The 19460-nt window shown below is 41.9% G+C and overlaps 3 protein-coding genes across 7 annotated transcripts; 2 read left to right on the forward strand and 1 right to left on the reverse strand.

Annotated features, from left to right (window-relative positions):
* Positions 1-1171: 1171 nt before the first annotated feature.
* LOC108087807 (glycogenin-1) lies at positions 1172-12793 on the forward strand. Of its 5 annotated transcripts, XM_017185368.2 has the most exons (8): positions 1306-4315; positions 5396-5706; positions 6225-6514; positions 6573-6753; positions 6962-7021; positions 7973-8572; positions 9821-10022; positions 11574-12793. In XM_017185368.2, the coding sequence occupies exons 1-8, from the start codon at positions 4306-4308 to the stop codon at positions 12017-12019; spliced, it is 2100 nt and encodes a 699-aa protein (XP_017040857.1). In that variant the 5' UTR covers positions 1306-4305; the 3' UTR covers positions 12020-12793. The 5 variants fall into 5 exon arrangements, with proteins under 5 accessions (XP_017040854.1, XP_017040857.1, XP_017040853.1 ...); XM_017185365.2 differs by lacking the exons at positions 1306-4315; positions 6962-7021; positions 11574-12793 and adding an exon at positions 1172-1285 and having other exon boundaries at positions 9821-10132; XM_017185364.2 differs by lacking the exons at positions 6962-7021; positions 11574-12793 and having other exon boundaries at positions 3479-4315; positions 9821-10132.
* On the forward strand, positions 1175-14690 carry LOC108087810. Its single transcript, XM_017185370.1, has 3 exons — positions 1175-1285; positions 12800-13996; positions 14257-14690. Exons 1-3 carry the CDS (start codon positions 1279-1281, stop codon positions 14322-14324), a joined length of 1272 nt encoding a protein of 423 aa, XP_017040859.1. The 5' UTR covers positions 1175-1278; the 3' UTR covers positions 14325-14690.
* LOC108087875 lies at positions 14599-19342 on the reverse strand. The gene is made up of 8 exons (XM_017185460.2): positions 19063-19342; positions 18845-19003; positions 18324-18785; positions 17785-18263; positions 17345-17725; positions 16144-16402; positions 15420-16085; positions 14599-15354 (listed from the first exon to the last, which is right to left on the reverse strand). The coding sequence occupies exons 1-8, from the start codon at positions 19163-19165 to the stop codon at positions 14687-14689; spliced, it is 3177 nt and encodes a 1058-aa protein (XP_017040949.2). The 5' UTR covers positions 19166-19342; the 3' UTR covers positions 14599-14686.
* Between the last annotated feature and the right edge of the window lie 118 nt (positions 19343-19460).

The raw sequence follows: 19460 nt of genomic DNA on the forward strand, positions 1-19460 counted from the left end.
TCTGCACAATTGTCAACCCTGAAGCTCTCTTACGAGCACGCTCTTTGTTTTTACCCACACTCTCTCACATACACGTCTCACAATCACTAATCAAAGTTCGCTTTTAATGTGACTTTCGCACCTTTTTCCGCTCTCTCATTTTTTCTGTCTCTCCCGTTTACGTTTATAGCCGGTCCAGCATTAGCCGGCGAGTGAAGAAGAAGCAGAAATAGAAATGAAATATAAGTAAGCGGAATGCAAAATACTTTTTCTTTGGCGCCTTCCTCCTCACATATACACTTGCAATCGTATGTGAAACCAGAATACGATATAGTCCAATAGCAATGGTTCTCGACGATGAAATACCCTATATTTGAGGTCCTTATCTAGAAAAATGTGTTTCCTAACTAAGGAAGTGGTCCAAAATGTTCTTAAAATCAAAACAAATTGCTTAAATATTGCTTTCTGTGAATATTTGGTCAAATGATATATATTTTCCGAAAACATTTATCTTGTGGTTGTCACAAAGTTTCACTTTTTTAGGTGTGGAATTAAGGCGTGGAAAATTATTTAGATTCTAAATATATACCTTCGCATAGCTCATAAATGAGTAATGAAAATCATAGTTTTTTTTATTAATTATATACTCGTTTGTGTGTTTGTGTTATAGATGGCGGTACAAAAAAGGCCAATAAACGTTGTAATTTAATGCTCTTATAATTATTAATTTTATAATATATTAATTAACATTATTTAAATACCTTTTAACTTGCAAAGGCATTTTCACGCTTATTAACTTAACAACTCTCTTTACTCAGCTGTTAACCGGCTAATTTTGTATTTGCTCAGTGGTTTACTCTTGCTTATCGGTTAAATTGTTTACTGTTTTTAAGTTGTTCAATGACTAAATGTTTTTTTAATAAGTGCATTGCGTTTTACATTTCATGGCGAATAGAATATACCCTCTTTTGTTGCACGAGTAGCGGGGTAGAATAAATCTCCCACCGGCTTTTTTTTTGTGGTGGCCAACGGACGTCGGCGGCGACGTCGACTGCGCTGTCGGTGTCTCTGCATTGGCATTTAGGCATTTATGCCCACGGCAGTCGCACGGCCGCCTCAGATTCTCGTCATCGCTCGTGGAAGGCGCATCGCAAACGCCGCTCTCGTTCTCGAATTTAGTGTGAAAGCTCAGCCACCCACCGCCCAACGCCCACCGCCCGCCGGAAAAACGTCGCGAGTGCCCAATATCGAGTTTACCCACAATAAAACCCCGAGTTAAACCCATAAAATCCTAACAAAATGAGCAGTAAGTTTTGCGATACCAAAATCAAAACGCAAATGCAAGCAGCGAAAAAAAAATTAAAAAAAAAAAAGAAAAAGAAAAGCAAAGCAAGAAGAGAGTGTGTGTGTGTATGCATGGCTAAAGGCTGGAAACTTGAAAAACTGAAAATCGAAAGAAAAGCCTGCCCTAAGTTAAAGCTCCTTTGGCGTTTCCTGCTAATCCAAAACCAACCAAAATCGCCATTCCTCCCATTTCATAACACTCGCTTCTGGGAGGAGTTATGCAAAGTCAAGAAATCAAGAAACCGAATCAAAATCATAGCGATAATCGCACTACTATAATATATATATTTTTTATAAATCGAGCATAGAGCGCGACGGTGTGCGGCGACGACCTTTACTGACCTTCACTAGCATTTGCTCTGCCCACAGCCCCTCCTCACCACCCCCCGATTCCTCCCCACCCCTGGTTTGAGTATAGGAAAGCATTTAAAAAAACAAAAATGAGTAAAACCATTGCATTGGGAAGTGCGAGGCACATTTGTTTGTTTATGAAAAGTTTGTGCACAAAACGCTGATAACGTGAAGCTCACATAACCTTCAAGGAGAGAGGGGGAGCTTAAAGTTATGCTGGAACAGCGAGAGAGAGCGAGAGAGAGAGGGAGCTCCGTTTTGTTGTGATTCGATTACGTTGATTTTGCGCCTTGTACCTGTCGCAATCCGCTGACCCAGTAATCCCACGTAGCGCCATTAGCGTCATTATCTGATCCGGCTGCTTATCAGCCCGATTTCCGCATCTGCAGTTCATTGAGATTAGCGGCCATTAAGGGATGCACTTCGCCTTGGCATTTTCACACGCCGATCATGTTTGAAGCACCCAATTATATATATAATTCACACTTTATACGTATATATACCCCATAGATGTGTCTTTCTATTTTTAACTATCGCCCATATATATTTGCGCTCGGAATTATGGCTGGCGACAGGCGCTAACAAGTTTTGTGTGTTCGAAAATAAAAATTTTGTTTTTCGAAAAAGTTTTCCACGCTCGAGAACATTCTTTTGTGTCGCATCTCGCCCACTAAAAGTTCTGGGTGATCTCGACTTTTCGCCTTGGAAAATCCATTAAATCTGCACGGATTTATGCCCGCATTAATCATCACCCAAAAACGGCAGCTGCCTTCAATATTTCAGCCCGCAGGGATTTCCAGCATCTCGCGTTTCGGTCAACCCCTCGGTTGTCCACATCCACATCCATGGTGATTCAGTTTCTAAAACTGCTGCGTTGCCTGTACCGATCCAATGCATCCATTGGATCTGCCTACCAGCAGACACAATCTCATTTCATTTCACTTCGCATCGGCTGGGCTATTTTTAGTGGCCTGCTCTTTCGGATACAGAATCGGCATCTACAAGATACACACGCCGCCTGCTGAGGTTTCCCGCAGAACTTGTTCCGCGCCTTGCACTCGCCAATTTGTGCGTTGGTGTCGCCGACATTCCCCGATTTCCCTTCTGCGATCACTGCCTTTGGCATATCCCATTATGCATTTCCTCCATTACAGTGCAACATGGGTAGCGAGAAAGTCTATATGTAACAATGATTTAAATTTTGTACTCTGTAGAGACTTTTGCATATTTAAAGTTTTTATACCGTAATATCTTTTTTTTTAATTTGAAATCAACTTTTAGAATTTATAAATCATTAAGGAGATTTATCACAATTTTATAAACTAAAATTCCTTAATAGTCAACACATTTTAATTCGTTACCCCAAAAACTATGTCAAAAGATATAAGCATTTTTAAACTCTCAACTTAATAAGTCACGAACGTACACCTTGTCACGAAAACATATGTTTCATCTCAATCTGTCATATTTGACGTAGAAAATATGGTTTTCCATTAACCAAGTTCGACTGTACTTGACATCTTATGCGCCGGCTGCAAGCATTCGCGATGCTTTAATGGGGACCCTGACAAACGGGTTTTCGGGAGGGGCTCTGGATGTCTTGCTCAAGGTCTCGGCTCCCTCATTCATCTAATTGGTGACCCCATTCATGTCGTTGTCTGGCGTTAATCTGATCTGGGCCCCTTCACGCTCCAATGGGTATTCGCTCAGTCACTTGACCCAGACCCAAAAGCCCAACCCACGAGCGCCGACCTTTTTGCCTTTTCGCTTTGACAGGGCGTTTTATCAGCTTTATTGTGCTCCGGATATACGCAATTGATAAACGTGGGGTTGAAAAGACAGGGCGCAAACTCTGCTCAAAGAGAGAGAATCCCCAAGTGAAAGAGAGAGAATCCCCAAGTGAAAGAGAGAAGGAGAGAGCTTTCCTTCACAAAGAGTATTATGCTGTTCTCTCTTTTTACACTGTAAAAAATAAATTATAGGAATTTCCCCACAATTAGCTGTCACATAAATTGGCAATTTACTTATTTTAAGAATACGCGCTAAGCATATGTTTAAGGAAACTGTCGCGACGCATTCTATTTCACAATTTCAACAGTTGTTGAATGTTTTATTTTTAGACCGAGTGTTGTTTATTTTATTTTGTTTAAGTCGCCAAATTTATGACGTCTGCTGAGAAATTCTTTTTGATCGTTCTCCCCCATAAGTTTTATTGTTTTTGTGAAAATTTTTGTCATTTTTTTGCACACATCCGGTAAGTCCGAAGTTATTAAGATCCATTCTAGTTTTGCCGAAAGTAAATGATTTCATTTTTATTTTAGGCTCAACGATTCATTTCACAAGAGCACACACACATACGCAAATAGAAAAGAAAGCATCTGTGTATCTTTCACCCGCACACACACACACACAACCACGAACACCAAATACAGACACACTCACGCACACACGCACATTAAAGAACCCGGCGGAGGATAATGATCATCCTGAACTCAATCCAAACCAAGATCAGGCTAGCGAATGCATTTGAATGCCGCTGATTAGCTCGCTGTGCAGCAGTTATCCATCAGTATGTGCATCCGTATCCGAATCCGAATCCGCATCCGTATCTGTGTCCACATTCGTATCTGAATGCGAGAAGGTAGTTGTTGTTATCCATCTACTTGTTGTATCCTGCGCTTCACAGTTCCTTTTCAGTTCGCTTCTCTAAAACCAAACAACAAACAAAGCCCATGTATACCGAACTCTAATCTGACACTTAACCCGACTAAAGTTATCTCAACGAAGTGTACCAAGACTATATATATACACATATATATCCGTAGCATTAATACCCGAACAACAATAATAATGATCTAAATTCCATTTGTCAATAATCTGAATTGGAAATAAAAAGTAATCGTATGTTTTCTCTATTTTAACTCTAATGATTTTTTAATTTTCAAACACAGCAAGTCTGCATGGTTTAATCATTTATAAATAAATTACTAAGAATGGGGAGAGAATTTCAAAGAGATTCACCTGTAAATTGTGTACTATACCATACAGATTCCGATCTAATCTAGTCCGAACTAATTCCCCCATCGAGTGAGAAGTCTGCACCGAATAAAGCTCATAATCGCCCCATAAAAACATATTTATATAGGATATATGCCATCGCCATCGCCATGAATAATTATCTATAGCTTGCGCGCAACTAAATGCCAACTACGCAAAATTCTAATTGCTCGTTTTGGACGCGCCTGAAATATGCTCTGCTCGATTTTGCCAATTCTTTATGGTTTTCCCTCTTTTCCCCTTTTTTTTCTGCTTTTTTTTTTTGCAATTTTATCTGCGCTAACAAAGCAAATGAAATTTCGATGCATGTGGGCGGAGCGTGCCCCGCCCACTCTGCTGACGCAGTTGGAGATCTGCACACACCACTTGTACATACAAACAAACATACATGTATCTATTCTATTTCGAATGGGGGGAACCAGAAAAAAAAAGAAAAATCGCTTGTTTATTTATAATCCATAACGTTTTTTTTTGCCGAATCCGAAACTAATGAAAAGCGAGCGAGCGAGTTTTTCCCTATCGCCATCTGCTGCAGTGAAACGTGCACCATAACAGTATCTTTTGTATTGTAACCCAATTCGTATCTCTGGCCGTAATTGTATCTTGTGCGACATTGCGCTAACGTTCAATCTGCATCTGTATCTCTATCTTCCGTCTCGCTTAGAGTTCGCTTGGGTGACGCTGACGACAAATGACACGTACTCACTGGGTGCCTTGGTTCTGGCCCACTCCTTGAAGCGGGCCAAGACCGCCCACCAGCTGGCCGTTCTGGTCACGCCCAATGTCTCGCAGTCGATGCGCGACCGACTGAAGGAGGTCTACAACGTGGTGCAGGAGGTGAACGTACTCGACTCACAGGACGCCGCCAACCTGGCCCTCCTCTCCCGCCCCGAACTGGGCGTGACCTTCACAAAGCTCCACTGCTGGCGCCTCGTGCAGTTCGAGAAGTGCGTCTTCCTGGATGCGGATACACTGGTAAGTGATTGGGGAAAATTACCATACATAATTTATATGCCTGCAAGTCACTTTGATCTCTGGATATTTATGTATTTTAGCCTGCAATTTTAAACTAAGTTAGGTTCTGCAAATAAGTTTTTATGGAGGAACATAAAAGATTCATTTAAAAATAGATCCCAAATGATTCAAATGAATCTTACAAAATTTCAATTCGATTATTTGCAAATCTGTAACATCAGAGAAAATATAATTTTTTGGTAATTCTTAAAATTTTTCTATAAATTGTTGATAGAAGCATTACTTCTCAAACTTCCTTCACTTTATTTTGAAATCATGGAATTTAATAATAAATAAATGCGCTTTTGCTAAATATCATTGTTAAATCAAATTGACTTCTGAAAGCATTTAATTAAATTTAAATTATTGCAATGAATGAATAATTAGAATTTAAATAGCTGTGGATTTATGTTTCCCTAATATGCCATTAAAATGGTATTGAAAAATAGTTACTTTAATAATCGAATTATTACTTTTAGGTCTTGCAAAACTGCGACGAGCTGTTCGAGCGCGAGGAACTCTCCGCCGCTCCGGATGTGAGCTGGCCGGACTGCTTCAACTCCGGCGTGTTCGTGTTTAAGCCCAGCGTGGACACCTTCGCCCAGATCACAGAGTTCGCCGTGAAGAACGGCAGCTTCGATGGCGGCGACCAGGGCCTGCTGAACCAGTTCTTCGCCGACTGGTCGACGGCGGACATCAAGAAGCATTTGCCATTCGTTTACAATGTGACGGCCTATGCCTCCTACTGCTATCTGCCCGCCTTCAAACAGTAAGTTTTTTATCAGTATTCAGAATAACAACAGTTTGTAATAGTATTTATCTTACAGGTTCAGAGATAAGATAAAGATTTTGCATTTCGCCGGCAAGCTGAAGCCCTGGCTGATCCAATTCAATTCTGAGACAAAGGTGGCCAGCGTTTCATCCGACTATGCCCATGCCCAGGATCTGATTCAGCTGTGGTGGAACATCTTCGTGGAAAACGTCATCCAGTCCCTGTCCACCGAAATGGTAAGTGATCTCTGTAGACCATCGGCAAATAGATATTTCTACCCTTGGCGATTTACAGCTTACAATCAGATTGAAACTCTGTTATGTTCCCCTTGTTTTGAACGCCATACTAAAGCTAACCCAAGAATTTTATTGTTTAACCCAATTGTATTTGCTACGAAACCCAAACAAAAAAAAACCCATGCTTCGTTTCTTAACCCGCTAAAAGCCAGGACAAGTTGATAGCGATCGACCCGAGGGAGCGATAGCCCAAGGGTTAAGTTCAGAGGTAAGCAGATCTCCGATTTTCGGAGATTTTTCCGCCATATCGCACCAGATCTGTAGAGACCTTGAGCACCCATATGTAAATATCTTAATTATAACGCAAATATTTATTTATTTATCCATCTTTCTGTGCGCCAAGTAAATAACCCAAAGCAAACAAACTCAAATTCAGATTCTGTCTATTTGCTATTCTCGTTTTTTTTTTTTTTTTTGCCGATAGCTGACCTCGTTGTCGTTCCATTTCTCGCCTATTATTTCTGTTCACTCTTTAAATACTACGATTCCATTCTTTTCTTTTAAATTTTTTTTCTGTTTCGGTTTGCAATTTTCTGTTGATTTTTCCTCGATTAGCAGCCACGCCCCAGAGCAACCCATTTTCTTTCGCTTTTTTGTACGAATCTCAATTGGGTCTCTTTTAATTTATTTCTTTTGTATTTTTTGTAATATTTGTCCAACTCTCTGTGTGTGTCTCATGTGTGTGTGTGTGTGTGGTGTGTTAGTGCTCGTCTTAGTGTTCACTTTCTTTCTGTTTTTTTTTTTCTTTTCTAATTTGCATCGATTTGGCCGAAAGCCAGAGAAATGTTTCGGTTTACGCCATCGATAGATGGAAATGATTCAAATCAAGATGGTCGGTTGGGGGTGATGCCAGAGAATTCAACTGAATCATTAGATATATCCCATAACACAAACACACACACACACACACACTAGCACGCATTCGTGGGGGATCTCTTTTTTTTTATTTTTTGCCAATTTCTAATTTTTTTCCTTTCTCTGTTTGTGCTGTATGCTGTATGGTTCTTTAATTTTGCAAATTGATTTACTATCCATTTACTCTTTATTTTCCTATGTTGCGCATTTTGTAAATTAAAACTTGCCATAAACTTAATACGCGGACTGCTGAATCGCATTTGTTGTGCATTTGAAACAAAACAAAAACTCTAATCAAAATTAGTGCTTTTGCCTAAATATAACGCACGTGCAAAGAGATTTTGCGGCGGATGAGCAGCATCAGCGGCAGCAGCATGAGTTCTACCAGCAGCAGCAGCTGCACCACCAACTGTTGCACGTGCGCCAGTTCCGCGATCCTTGGGCAGATTACTATGAGAATCTGGAGAAGGAGCAGGAGCAGGAGCATCGGAGCCAGCACCACAATCCCAGCCAGAATCACAGCCAGGACAATGGGAATGCGGATGCGAATGCGAATGCGAATCTGAATCCAAATGAATATGCCACTGAGTGGCATCATGACGATGCATGCCACCCACGTTCGTCGTCGCCGAATCCTTCATCCCAATCTTACAATGCCAATGCCACCACTGCCAATGCCGAAGACTTTCCATCCGTTGATGTGAATAGCTATGAGCTAGACATTTCACACCCACCTGAACACGCCCACTCAGGCAATGCCACGCCCACTGCCACGCCCACGCCCACGCCCTCGCCCACGCCCACGCCTACGCCTCATCATTCCGTGTATAGTCAGACAGTAGAAAATGCCAAAAGCCACCAACAAGAACACCAAGAACAAGTTGCAGCCACAGCGCCGCCTGAGGTAAAGGCAATCAATCCAATCCCGGCCCAAAAACTACACAGAAAAAAATGTATCCTGATATTTGATATGATTTTCAAAGCACTGAAACCTTTTTCTTATTTAGAATGCATTAGGTAGATTTATAATTTTTTTAATTTATATATTTTTCCATATTTTTTCAATAGCTAATTTTACTGAAAATAAGTGAATTAAAAATTAACTTGATTGCTAAAACCAATTAAAAAAATTGCTGAAAATGTTGTCCTATTAAAAGATACAATTTAAAATTTCTAGAGTTCATCTACTATATAAATTTTTAAATGGATTAAATTTCATAACTTCTACTTAACACTTTTATAAATACATTATTGATAGGCAGATTTTTTGACTTTAAATTTAATAAATTTATAAAACAACTTTCAAAAGACATAAAATATTTATTAAAATGTTGAAGATATGAAAGTACATTTTTAGTATTTAAAGAGATATTTTTTCTGTGTAGTTAGCCATATGTCCAGCTCCCAACCAAACCAATCCAATCCACCAAATCGGATAATGGTGTGCCAAATGTGTGCAAGTGCTAGTGCAAGTGATAGTGATAATGTAATGCCCTGGTTTTCGTCTGGTCACTGTTTTTGCATACGAATTGTCATTGTTCATCGTCATTGTCCTTCGGTCATCGTTCATTGTTCATGGTCCTGGGTCTTTAGTCCTTGGTCCTTGGTTCATGGTTCAACTTTGTGTTTGTGGCCTGGATAAGGGCATTTGTTGATTTATTATTAGTTGGCCTGGCACCTGGTCAAGAATTAATGTAAATGTAACAAAGGAGAGCTCGCTTCCCCATCATCATCATCATCATCAACATCGAAATCTTGAGAACAAGAAGCAAATGCAGTCTGACTCTCCATCCTCGTGTTGCATGTGCTCACTTCCAGCCACCTCTCCATTTCTTCTGCTTTCACATAGTAATCTGCCAGATAGTTTCTGGGACACGAAGTTGCCAAACGTAAGCAGCCGGAGCACAACACGTCGTATACTTGATTTATGCCCCTTGCAGCACTCTGCTTGTCATATTAATCATACGCACCGTGCACCGTAACTAACATCTCAATGTTCGTCAGCCGTTCGTCAGCGTTCTTAGTAACTAATAAATGTTTTGATTCGTAGTGCATGATACACCCCAACCAATCTATCAACCAATCCATAATACCCAACCGAAATTTGCTGTCTTAAATGGGATTTTAATACATGAAATTTGCATACTTTCAGGCGGGACTCGCTGGTGCTCTTTCACAGCTCCGAATCGGCGAGCAGCGCACTCCCGAGCAGGAGGCCTACGAGAACCAGATGCGCCGCCAGTGCTGGGAGTCCGGACAGATCGATTACACCGGCGCCGATTCCTTCGAGAACATCTGGAAGAAGATTTCGCAGACGCTGGACAAGAAGACCGATAAGGAGACCGAAGAAACTGGTAGCTCATAGATACAAAAAAATAAAAAAAAAAAAAAAAAAAACCAAACCGAAACAAAACAAAACAAGCCAGAACAAACAAATGCAATTCGTTCGTTATTCGTCGTTTTGTTGCCATTTTTTGTTGTACACACGCACACACAATTCCCCTTTTCCTTTCCTCCTTAAAAAAAAAGAACAACAACACACACAGACCAAACACTCAAACACACACACACAATTGGAATTCCCCTTTTTTGGGAGGCGTGGGAACTGTTGCCAATGTCAAGGAGCCGCCGGTCTAATTGAAATTTAAGGTTCAGCCGAAAAATGTTGTCGAAACGAATTCTTTCGAGTGTCATAAATGCAATTTTTATTTGCCCCCCGCGCACACACACATCTTGTTAAGAAAGAAAGAGAGAGAAAGCAAGCAAAAAAAAAAGTGAAAAAAAGAACGCACAGAAATTTTAATTAAGTTTTCAAATTAAACTTTTTGCACTGCTGCTGCTCTCGACATACGTGATATGTTGCCATATGTGTGTACGTGTGTGTGTGTGTGTGTATGGGTGTGTTGGGGCGACACACTTGGCACAGTTGCCTCAATCTCTTGCCCCCAATAACCCCTTTTCTCCCCAACAACCAGCCAGCAAAAAAAAAAAAACGAACACTTGGCCCGGCCACAAACTTTTACACTTCATTGTATTTTAATTGAAAATTTTGTACTTTCGCCCTCTCCTGTGTTTACCAATTTATAGCGATGACTTTTTAGCTCATCTGCATAGAAATTCAATGTGGCATAAAGTCCATTTCCCCCTTTTCCCCCCTTCCCCACCCATTTTCCTTCACATATGTACATATGTTTTCCCTCTGAATAAAAACCAAACAAGGAGTGTAAACAATAACTCTAGAAAAGATAAACGAAAAACAATTTAAAATAAAGTAAAAATCAAAACTGAAATTGTAGCCAACAATTTGTGGCTATTGTGTATTGTGTCTGTGTGTGAACTTTACTATATGTGTGTGTGTGTGGACTGCCCCGCCCCCTCTTCTGGCGCCCACTCTTCGAATCGAATTCGAGCTGAGCGTTAAATGTTTGTTTCAAGTGTTTCGGCAGCCCAACTTTTCTATCTATATACGTATATACCATTTATGTTATAATTTACTTTTTGCAAATATTGTCGTAATATTTATTCGAGAACAACAACAACAACAACAACAAGAACAAAGAAATCCCCTAAAACAACAACAAACAAAAACAACCACAACACGAACAAATTTTCAATTTATAGAAACTCTGTTTTTGCAGTGTGCATTTTTATTTTAGCCCTAAGTTGCGTTCTTCTCCCACGTTTGTCGCCTTTTCAGTTGTGTACTTTTAAGCCATCTCAGTCCATGGGCAGCATCGGGGTCTAAGTCTCTGAGGTCTTAGAACCATCACGTAGCCATAAGAGCCAGCACCAAACCAAAAATCGATCAATCAGTTTCACCCATTGCATCTCAGCATCTTAGCATCAGTCACCTCAGAAGATCGAATTAAAACAACTGTCTCGTTAACCCCAAACCACATTTGCAGATAATGATAACGATAGTGAACCTCCTCCCACTGCTAACCCATTAAGCACCGCTCAATTGCTCAATGAAACCGCTAGCAAGCTGCTGCATCCGCAGTCCGAGGATAAATCCGCACCTTCGGAGGCGATAAATGCAAAGCCAACTGTTGCGAATGAGAATGGACAGTTGCAGCAAGCTGACCAGCCACGTCCTCCGCCTCGGCAAAAAACCGCAACTAACAAACGTCCGGCAAACGCTTCAGCTCCTGCTCCCTCCCAGCTAAAGCCAAATCCACAGATGCGACAGGAGAGGCCTCCGCAGCCCAAACCGGAACTGGAACAACCACAGCAACAACCACAACCTCAGCCACAACCATCACAGCCGCAGCACATCAGGTTGCCGGCAGGAAGCGGAAGTGGCGGCGTCTCGAAGAACGGCAAACAGAGGTCCGCCCGCAAGTTCAAATAGCAATTACTGCAGCTGCTGATGCACTACAGCTGCCTGCCACACCTGGCATTCGGTTGCAAGTCGCATTACCGGCAGCTGGCAACCAATCTGGACCATGAACCCCCTGAACCCGTGCACGTCTAAACCCAGAAAATCACACACTTAATGAGAGTACAAAGCGAGTATGCAACGATGAGAGCTGTACAAAATGCTTGCCAAGCGGCTCTTAGACGAACGTTTTTTAGGTTTTACAAGTTAAATAGTGAAGAAAGGTATCAAAATCACAAGTAACTAAATTCTATATAAATATTTGTATGCGACTTTTCGCTTTATACAACTACTCAAAAGGAAATCAACGAATTAAAGTAAAGAATTTCAATTAATATTCGTAATATGAATTTAAATCATATTTTAAGGGAAAACATTGGTTTCCGTAAACTTAATAAATCGCTTTGTGTCTTCAAATATTGGTGTATAAATTAGGTAATCGAAATGCAATGAACAATAATTATTAAACATTAAATATCATGCTTACATTGAAGCTAGATTAAAAAGGGAAGTAGGAACACAAGATCGTCTAAGAGTCACTTGATTGAAACCAAATGCCAGGCTGCCTTACGAAGGAAACCCATGCAATATCGTAGTTCTAGCCTAGGATAAGACGAAAGCTAATACTAGAGTTAAGCCGCAAGTGCTTTGGAATAACCCCAGATGCGAACACACACACTCGATAGCTTGGGATATCGCTCCATATATATACAACCTATATACGTATACTATACACACATCCACACACCACAGAGCTAATCACCTCCGCGGACATCGAGGACGGTAAGGTGGAGTTCGACAAGGCCACCGGTGCCAGCACCAAGTACAAGGTGATCGACGGTGGCTACGAGGTGATCACCACCACCCCCCAGCCGAATGGCACCGTGAAGACCTCGACGCGCACCTTCTGGGACCCGAAGCCCGTCAGCGAGGAGGATCTGAAGAAGGAGCAGGCGAACAAGAAGCTCGTCCAGAAGCGCCTGGGCAAGGAGATCCGCATCGATGAGCGCACCACCATGCTGACCCGCGCCATCGAAGGTGGCTACGAGGAGGTGTACACCACCATCAACGAGGACGGAACTCGGGCCACGCGCACCAAGACCTTCTACGACTCGGTGCCCACCGAAGTGGACGAGAACACCGCCGCCAAGCTGAACAAGAACAAGAAGAACATCACCAGGAAGTCGTCGGTGGACTCCACCGATTCCACCGAATCCTCTCGTCGCATCGTTCAGAAGAATCAGCAGACCAACTCCACCACAACCTCGGAGCGTCGTGTTTCGGTGACCCAAACTCAGAACATCGAGATCACCGAGAACAATCGCACCGTGCGCAAGAACTCCCAGCAGGAGCAGAAGGCCATCACCTCCTCGAACACCACCAACACCACGGATAAGAAGAAGAAGAAGAAGTCGTCGGCTCCACCACCACCAGCTGACTTCTTCCAGAACGACACCACCTCGGTGTCCTCGAAGCGAGTGCCCGGTGGCGTGGAGTACACCTACTCCACTGAACTGGAATCCGGCAAGACCATCACCACCTCGAAGACCGTCTACGAGGAGGAGGAGGTGGAGCTCACCGAAGAGGAGATCAAGCAGTACAAGAAGACCCTCAAGGATGCCGAGAAGCACAAGAACGTGACCACCACCAAGAAACTGAAGTCCGAGTCCGGAACCAAGAAGATCGTCCCCTCGGAGAATCCCGGCGACGTGACCACCGTGGAGACCATCAAGATCGAGGGCGGCACCGAGTACCACTACACCACCGTCACCGCCGAGGGCATCGTGAAGAAGGCGGTGAAGACCGTCTTCGATCCCGTGCCCAGCAACAATCCCGACGACACCGACGAGGAGGAGATCATCGAGGAGTACGAGGAGGAGATCATCGAGCCCGGCGAGAAGAACGTCAAGACCATCGAGACTGTGAAGCAGCTGCCCACCAAGTTCGAGGGTGAGTAAATAAATACCTTTGTACCTAATCCCTAAAATCATACATAAAATAATATTTAAAATCATATTACAACAACTAAATAAAGAAAAGAAATAAAAAGAATCATAATCATAAAAGAATCATAATTGCACTTTAATACTTTGTATTTCCATGATAGAGAAAAGTCTAACTCATAACTTACACTGTTCAGGGATCTTATTAATATTTAATTTAGTTCTTTCCAGTCTATTAAAAATCCCCTCATCTCCATTCTTTCGCAGAGGAAGTGACCATCACCCATGAGAGGAAGGAGAAGAAGGTAAAGAAGTCGATGGTCATAAGCCAGTAGAGATCGCCGCACACCCACACTGAAACACACTCAACTGCACACACACTCACATGACACTCACACGCACATAAGGCACACGAACACACACAAACAAACAGAAACAGCTTAAGAAATGGCCCGAAGAACGAACGAGGAACGAAGAGGCCCTGCGAAGATCCCAAGCTAATTCTCCTGACCTATTTCAGCATCCAGTTCAGTTAGTTGCGAGCGGTCTTTGCACGCTAGTCGTTAGCTTTCTTATCAATTACCAGCTGTCTAGTGCCCTAGAAATGTATTACGAAATTATCCAAAATTTATTGCAGAAAACTATCTAACATATTTGTATCCTTTTTGTTAACAAAAATAAATCACTAGTTTTGGTTCTAATTCCTCTTGGTTTTCTTCTTCGGAGAGCTCTTTGGCTTCGAGCTTCTGCGGCAAATCGAGAGGAGAACTAAAATTGGCAGGATAATCACAGCGAGAGCAAGTCCTGCGATGTCCAGTAAGTAGAATTGGTACCAGGGCAGCTCCACTCCGGCAGACACCAAATGAGGAGCTCCTCGGTGCTCGATCACATAGTTAATCCAATACATCGCAGTATCCATTGCATTCAATGGTCTATCGCGGAATACCTTTGAAGCCTTCTTCATATTATTCCTGAACTTGGGATTCTCGATCAGTTGGAGAAGTGATTCCCTAAGCTCATCTTCTGTTACAGTCCGGTAATCCAGACCCAAAGCATAACCCGCTTGCTTTCCTTGGTTGATATTCAAATGCTGATCACAATAGACTGGCATTCCAAGAACAGGTACTCCATTGTAGACAGCTTCCTGGGTTCCGAAGAGACCTCCATGGGCAATGAACACCTTCACATTCGGATGGGCCAGGATGTCAGCTTGAGGCAACCATTTCTGCACCTTCACATTGGCTGGGAGATTGGGCAGAGTTTCATCCTCAAATTTCCATATTACACGCTGCTTCAAACTGCCAAAGACATCCAGGAAGATCTTGAGTTTTTCAGGCGGCAAATCAGCACTGCGAACTTGGGAGCCTAAAAAAAAAAATATATTATTAAATTAGTATAACTATTAAAATTTAATAAAAGGTAACTCTTACCCAAACTGAAATAAATGGCTCCATGAGTAGCACCATCAAGGAACTTCTTCAGATCCTCCGGCAAAGCTTTTGGCTTCTGAATATGCAAACCTCCAACCGGAATCATATTGTAAGACATCGGTCTCGCTGAAGCCAAAGGCATGTAGGTATTTAGAAGAATAGCCGAGATATTTCGCTCCAGTTCCTTAACACTGGGAACTCTATCGAGAATTTTGGAGAAGTGCTTCTTGAGGACCGCATCCTGTCCGGGGTAATATGAGAACTCCCTGGAAAGATCCTCGGCGGCACTGATGGCCACGTTTTCAATTCGCTCCCACAAAGTCATGCGATCTGTGAAGGGCATATAGGCATGTGGCACATAGGACCACGGAGTAACTATGCCGAAAAGTTGACTAAGGTAATTGGCATGGCCGAAAGTTGAGACAGTGATGATGGGAATCTGGTACAGGTGTCCCAGGATAAGTGCTCCCTCGTTGAAGAACTGTTCCGCCAGCAGCAAATCATACTTTCCAACCTTGTTTTTCTCATTGATTACGGCCTGAACTTCCGGCTGTTCGAAGGCAAAGTCCGTACTGTGAACACCCATTACATTGACCATCCGGAGGAAGGTATAGTTTGGCAGATCGGTCATTTCCAGAACCGTGTTGCGCTGGGTCATCTCCTTAACTAAAGGGATATAAATGTTAGTCATTAATTGAATATTTTCTTTATTATTATCACCTACTTTCTGGCCAGAAATCGTATTGTGGAATCACAATTTCCTTGTAGTTTGCTCCCAGATTTTCCTTGGCCAAGGAGAATGGAGTGATGAATGTTACCTCATGTCCTTGTTTGACCAACTCCCGGATGATGGCATTGGTCATCATGAAGTGGCTCTTTCCAGGGAAGAAGAAAGCTGCCAAAATGCGGGAACTAGCACCAAAATCCAATTGCTGGAGAGCCACCAGGCTCAAAAGCAATATTTGAAAAGTATTTCTGAATTGCTGTAAAATAAAATTGTTATCAGTTGATCTATTAGTCAGTTTAACAGATAAGTATTTCTGTTTTAAGCAATTATAATACAGCAACTGTTATATCATAATCTTATCAGTTAGTTTGTATGTTTTTGTAACGCTTTTCGCACGTTCGTTGATTAGAAATCCAAAGCGTATCGGTAAGGCTAATGACCTTTAAATAAATTTTATGAACAAAAAAGCTCTAGAAAGCTTTCAGTTATTTAATAAATTGATCTACGAGAGTCAACAAACCATTTTGCTTCCGCCTGTTGTTCTGCGATAGGAACAATCAGCAACCGACTCGGTGGACGCCTCTCAAACGACTGCGAATGGGTGCCGGTAGATCTCTAGGTAGCTCGCCATTATAAACAACAAACATATACGAGTATATGCCGTAGACCCCTTGAGATTCGTGAAATTGTAAGGGGTTCGTGCTCAAAACGAGTGACTTAGATGTCTCGTCAAAGTAATCTATGCATGATTCGACTTTTTAACTTGATGTAAGCATGATAATGCATCTTAATTAAATAGAATATTTATTTTGAAATTAAATAACAAATTATTTCATAATATTATGAAATCAATATTCATACTTGCAGAAACATTACCAAAAGTTGTGCATAATTTTTGAAATATAGAGTTTTCCAATGACTCTTGGAAGTGGAATTAAATTTCAAAAATATTCCGACGATAATATCATATAGCTTTCGTATGAATAATCGTCGAAAATAGAGAAACTTCATAGAAGAATCGACATAGCTTCGATGTCCTTTCTTATTGTTAACAAAAATAAATCACTAGTTTTTGTTTTAATTCCTCTAAAAGCTCGTATTATAATTCTTCAACACAGTTGAGCCCTGTTTACAATTGTTTTACGACCACTTTACATTGCTTTTCAAAAAGATATACACTTTTAAAACATTAATGTTTTTTAGCTTTCCTTTGCTTCCTGTTACTGCCCATCAGCAGTCGAATGGCCAACGCGAGGACTCCAATTCCAATGAAAGCTACCACCAGCACGAAGGCTATAACATCCAGCAGATAGAACTGAATCCAGTTGAGATCTAGTCCTGCAGATCGCATATGTGGAGCTCCCCGGTGTCTGATGACATACTCGATCCAGTAGACAGCAGTTTTTCGCGGTTCCTGCTGGCGATCCCTGAATATGTTCGAAATCCTCTGCACATTTTCTTTATAGGTGGCATTAAAGAGAAGTTGATGCAGAGACTCCCGGAGGATTTCCTCAGTAATCGATTGAAAGTGCAGGCTAATGGCATAGCCACCCAAAACAGCCTTGTTCATATTCAAGTGCTGAAACGTACAATTAAGTAATTACCATTAGAAGATTATAACTGAGTTAAACCACCCACCTGGTCACAATAGATGGGAATGCCCAGCATGGGAACCGCATAGTGGACTCCCTCCTGAGTGCCAAATAAACCGCCGTGTGTGATGAAAACTTTTACATTTCGATGGGCCAGAATATCCGCTTGTGGCAGCCACTTGCGCACCATCACATTTTCGGGCAATTGGCGAATGGTCTCGTCCTCGAATTTCCACAAAACCCGCTGCTTGAGGGAACCGAATACCTGCAGGAACAACCGAAGCATCTCGACGGGCATATCCTTGCTCTGGACATTGCTCCCCAGGCTGAAGAAGATGGCCCCCTCGGTGGCTCCGTCCAAAAAGGCTTGCATGTCCGCCGGCAGCTTTTTGGGCGGGTAAATGTGCATTCCGCCCACCGACACCATGGCATCCACAGTGGGACGTGCTGTGGTCAGTGGTGCGTGACTGTTTAGCAGCATCACCGAGATTTGCCTCTCCATGTTCCTGACCTTTGGCACTTCATCTGGAAGGCAATCGTTTTAGCCGAGCCTTCAATTACCAACAAACCGTTAGATTAACTCACCCAAAACGGTACCAAAATGCTCCTTGGTCAACGCATCCATTTTGGGAAAGTAGTTGTACAGCCTGTTCATATCTTCGTAGAAGTTAGCATAGGAGTTCTTCAGCCTCTCGATGAAACTCATGCGATCGGTGAAGGGCATGAAGCCATGGGGCACAAAAGACCAAGGTGTAATCAAGCCCATCATTTGACTCATGTGATTTACATAGCCCAAAGTACTTGTGGTCACCACGGGTATCTTGTAAAGTTGAGCCAGAGCCAGGAAAGACTCCTGATAGAACTGCTCAGCCAGAAGAAGATCGAAGACTCCTTCTTTCTGCTCTGCATGAATGAGAGCCCGAACTTTTGGTTGCCGGAGAGCATGTTCCGTGGTCTTCAGCCCAATGATCTCGAGCATTTTCAGGAAATCATAGTTAGTCATGCGGGTCAACTCGAATAAGTGCTGGGCTCCAAAGTTCAGCTTGACTGGTAACCAACGATACAGATGATGACTCGGCTTGTTTACCATAAAACACACAACTCACCATCGTGCCAAAAATCATAGACCGGTTCTATCAAGATCTCCGTGTAATTGCTGCCGAGCTTCTCTTTCTCTAGAGAAAATGCGGTTACCATGGTCACCTGATGTCCACTTTCAACGAGTTCCCTTATCAAAGCCTTGTGCATCATGAAATGCGATTTGCCTGATAAAATATTTAAGTTATCAGACTGCTGGACATATTATCTGTTTTAAATTCTTTACCTGGGAAGGCATACACTGCAAGTATTTTAGATCCCTCAACTATTTCTGGTTGGAAATATAAATTCCCGGCTACCAGGAGATAAAATAGTAACACTAGTTTCATTTTTTTAATATTAACGGAAATTTTAGGTATTGTTTTTAACAAATTTTAATTGATTTCACGTCCCGTTTATTTTGTTTCTAAGGCAAACCTGTTTTCGGTTTAATTTAGGAGATCCGTTGCTCTCGAGATTCTAAAGCCGACTTCCCCGTTCTATCGCTTAACATCCAAATTTCGACTCGGTTTTGTTTGAAGCTGCTAACTCGTCACAAAGTTCAAGATGAAATAATAAACAATTAAGATTACATTAGTCAAACAAATTAATCAAAATAAAATTCCAACAGAGATTACATTAGTC

Source organism: Drosophila ficusphila, unplaced genomic scaffold (assembly GCF_018152265.1).
Source record: "Drosophila ficusphila isolate 14025-0441.05 unplaced genomic scaffold, ASM1815226v1 contig_414, whole genome shotgun sequence".
NCBI classification, from domain to species: Eukaryota; Metazoa; Arthropoda; class Insecta; order Diptera; family Drosophilidae; genus Drosophila; species Drosophila ficusphila.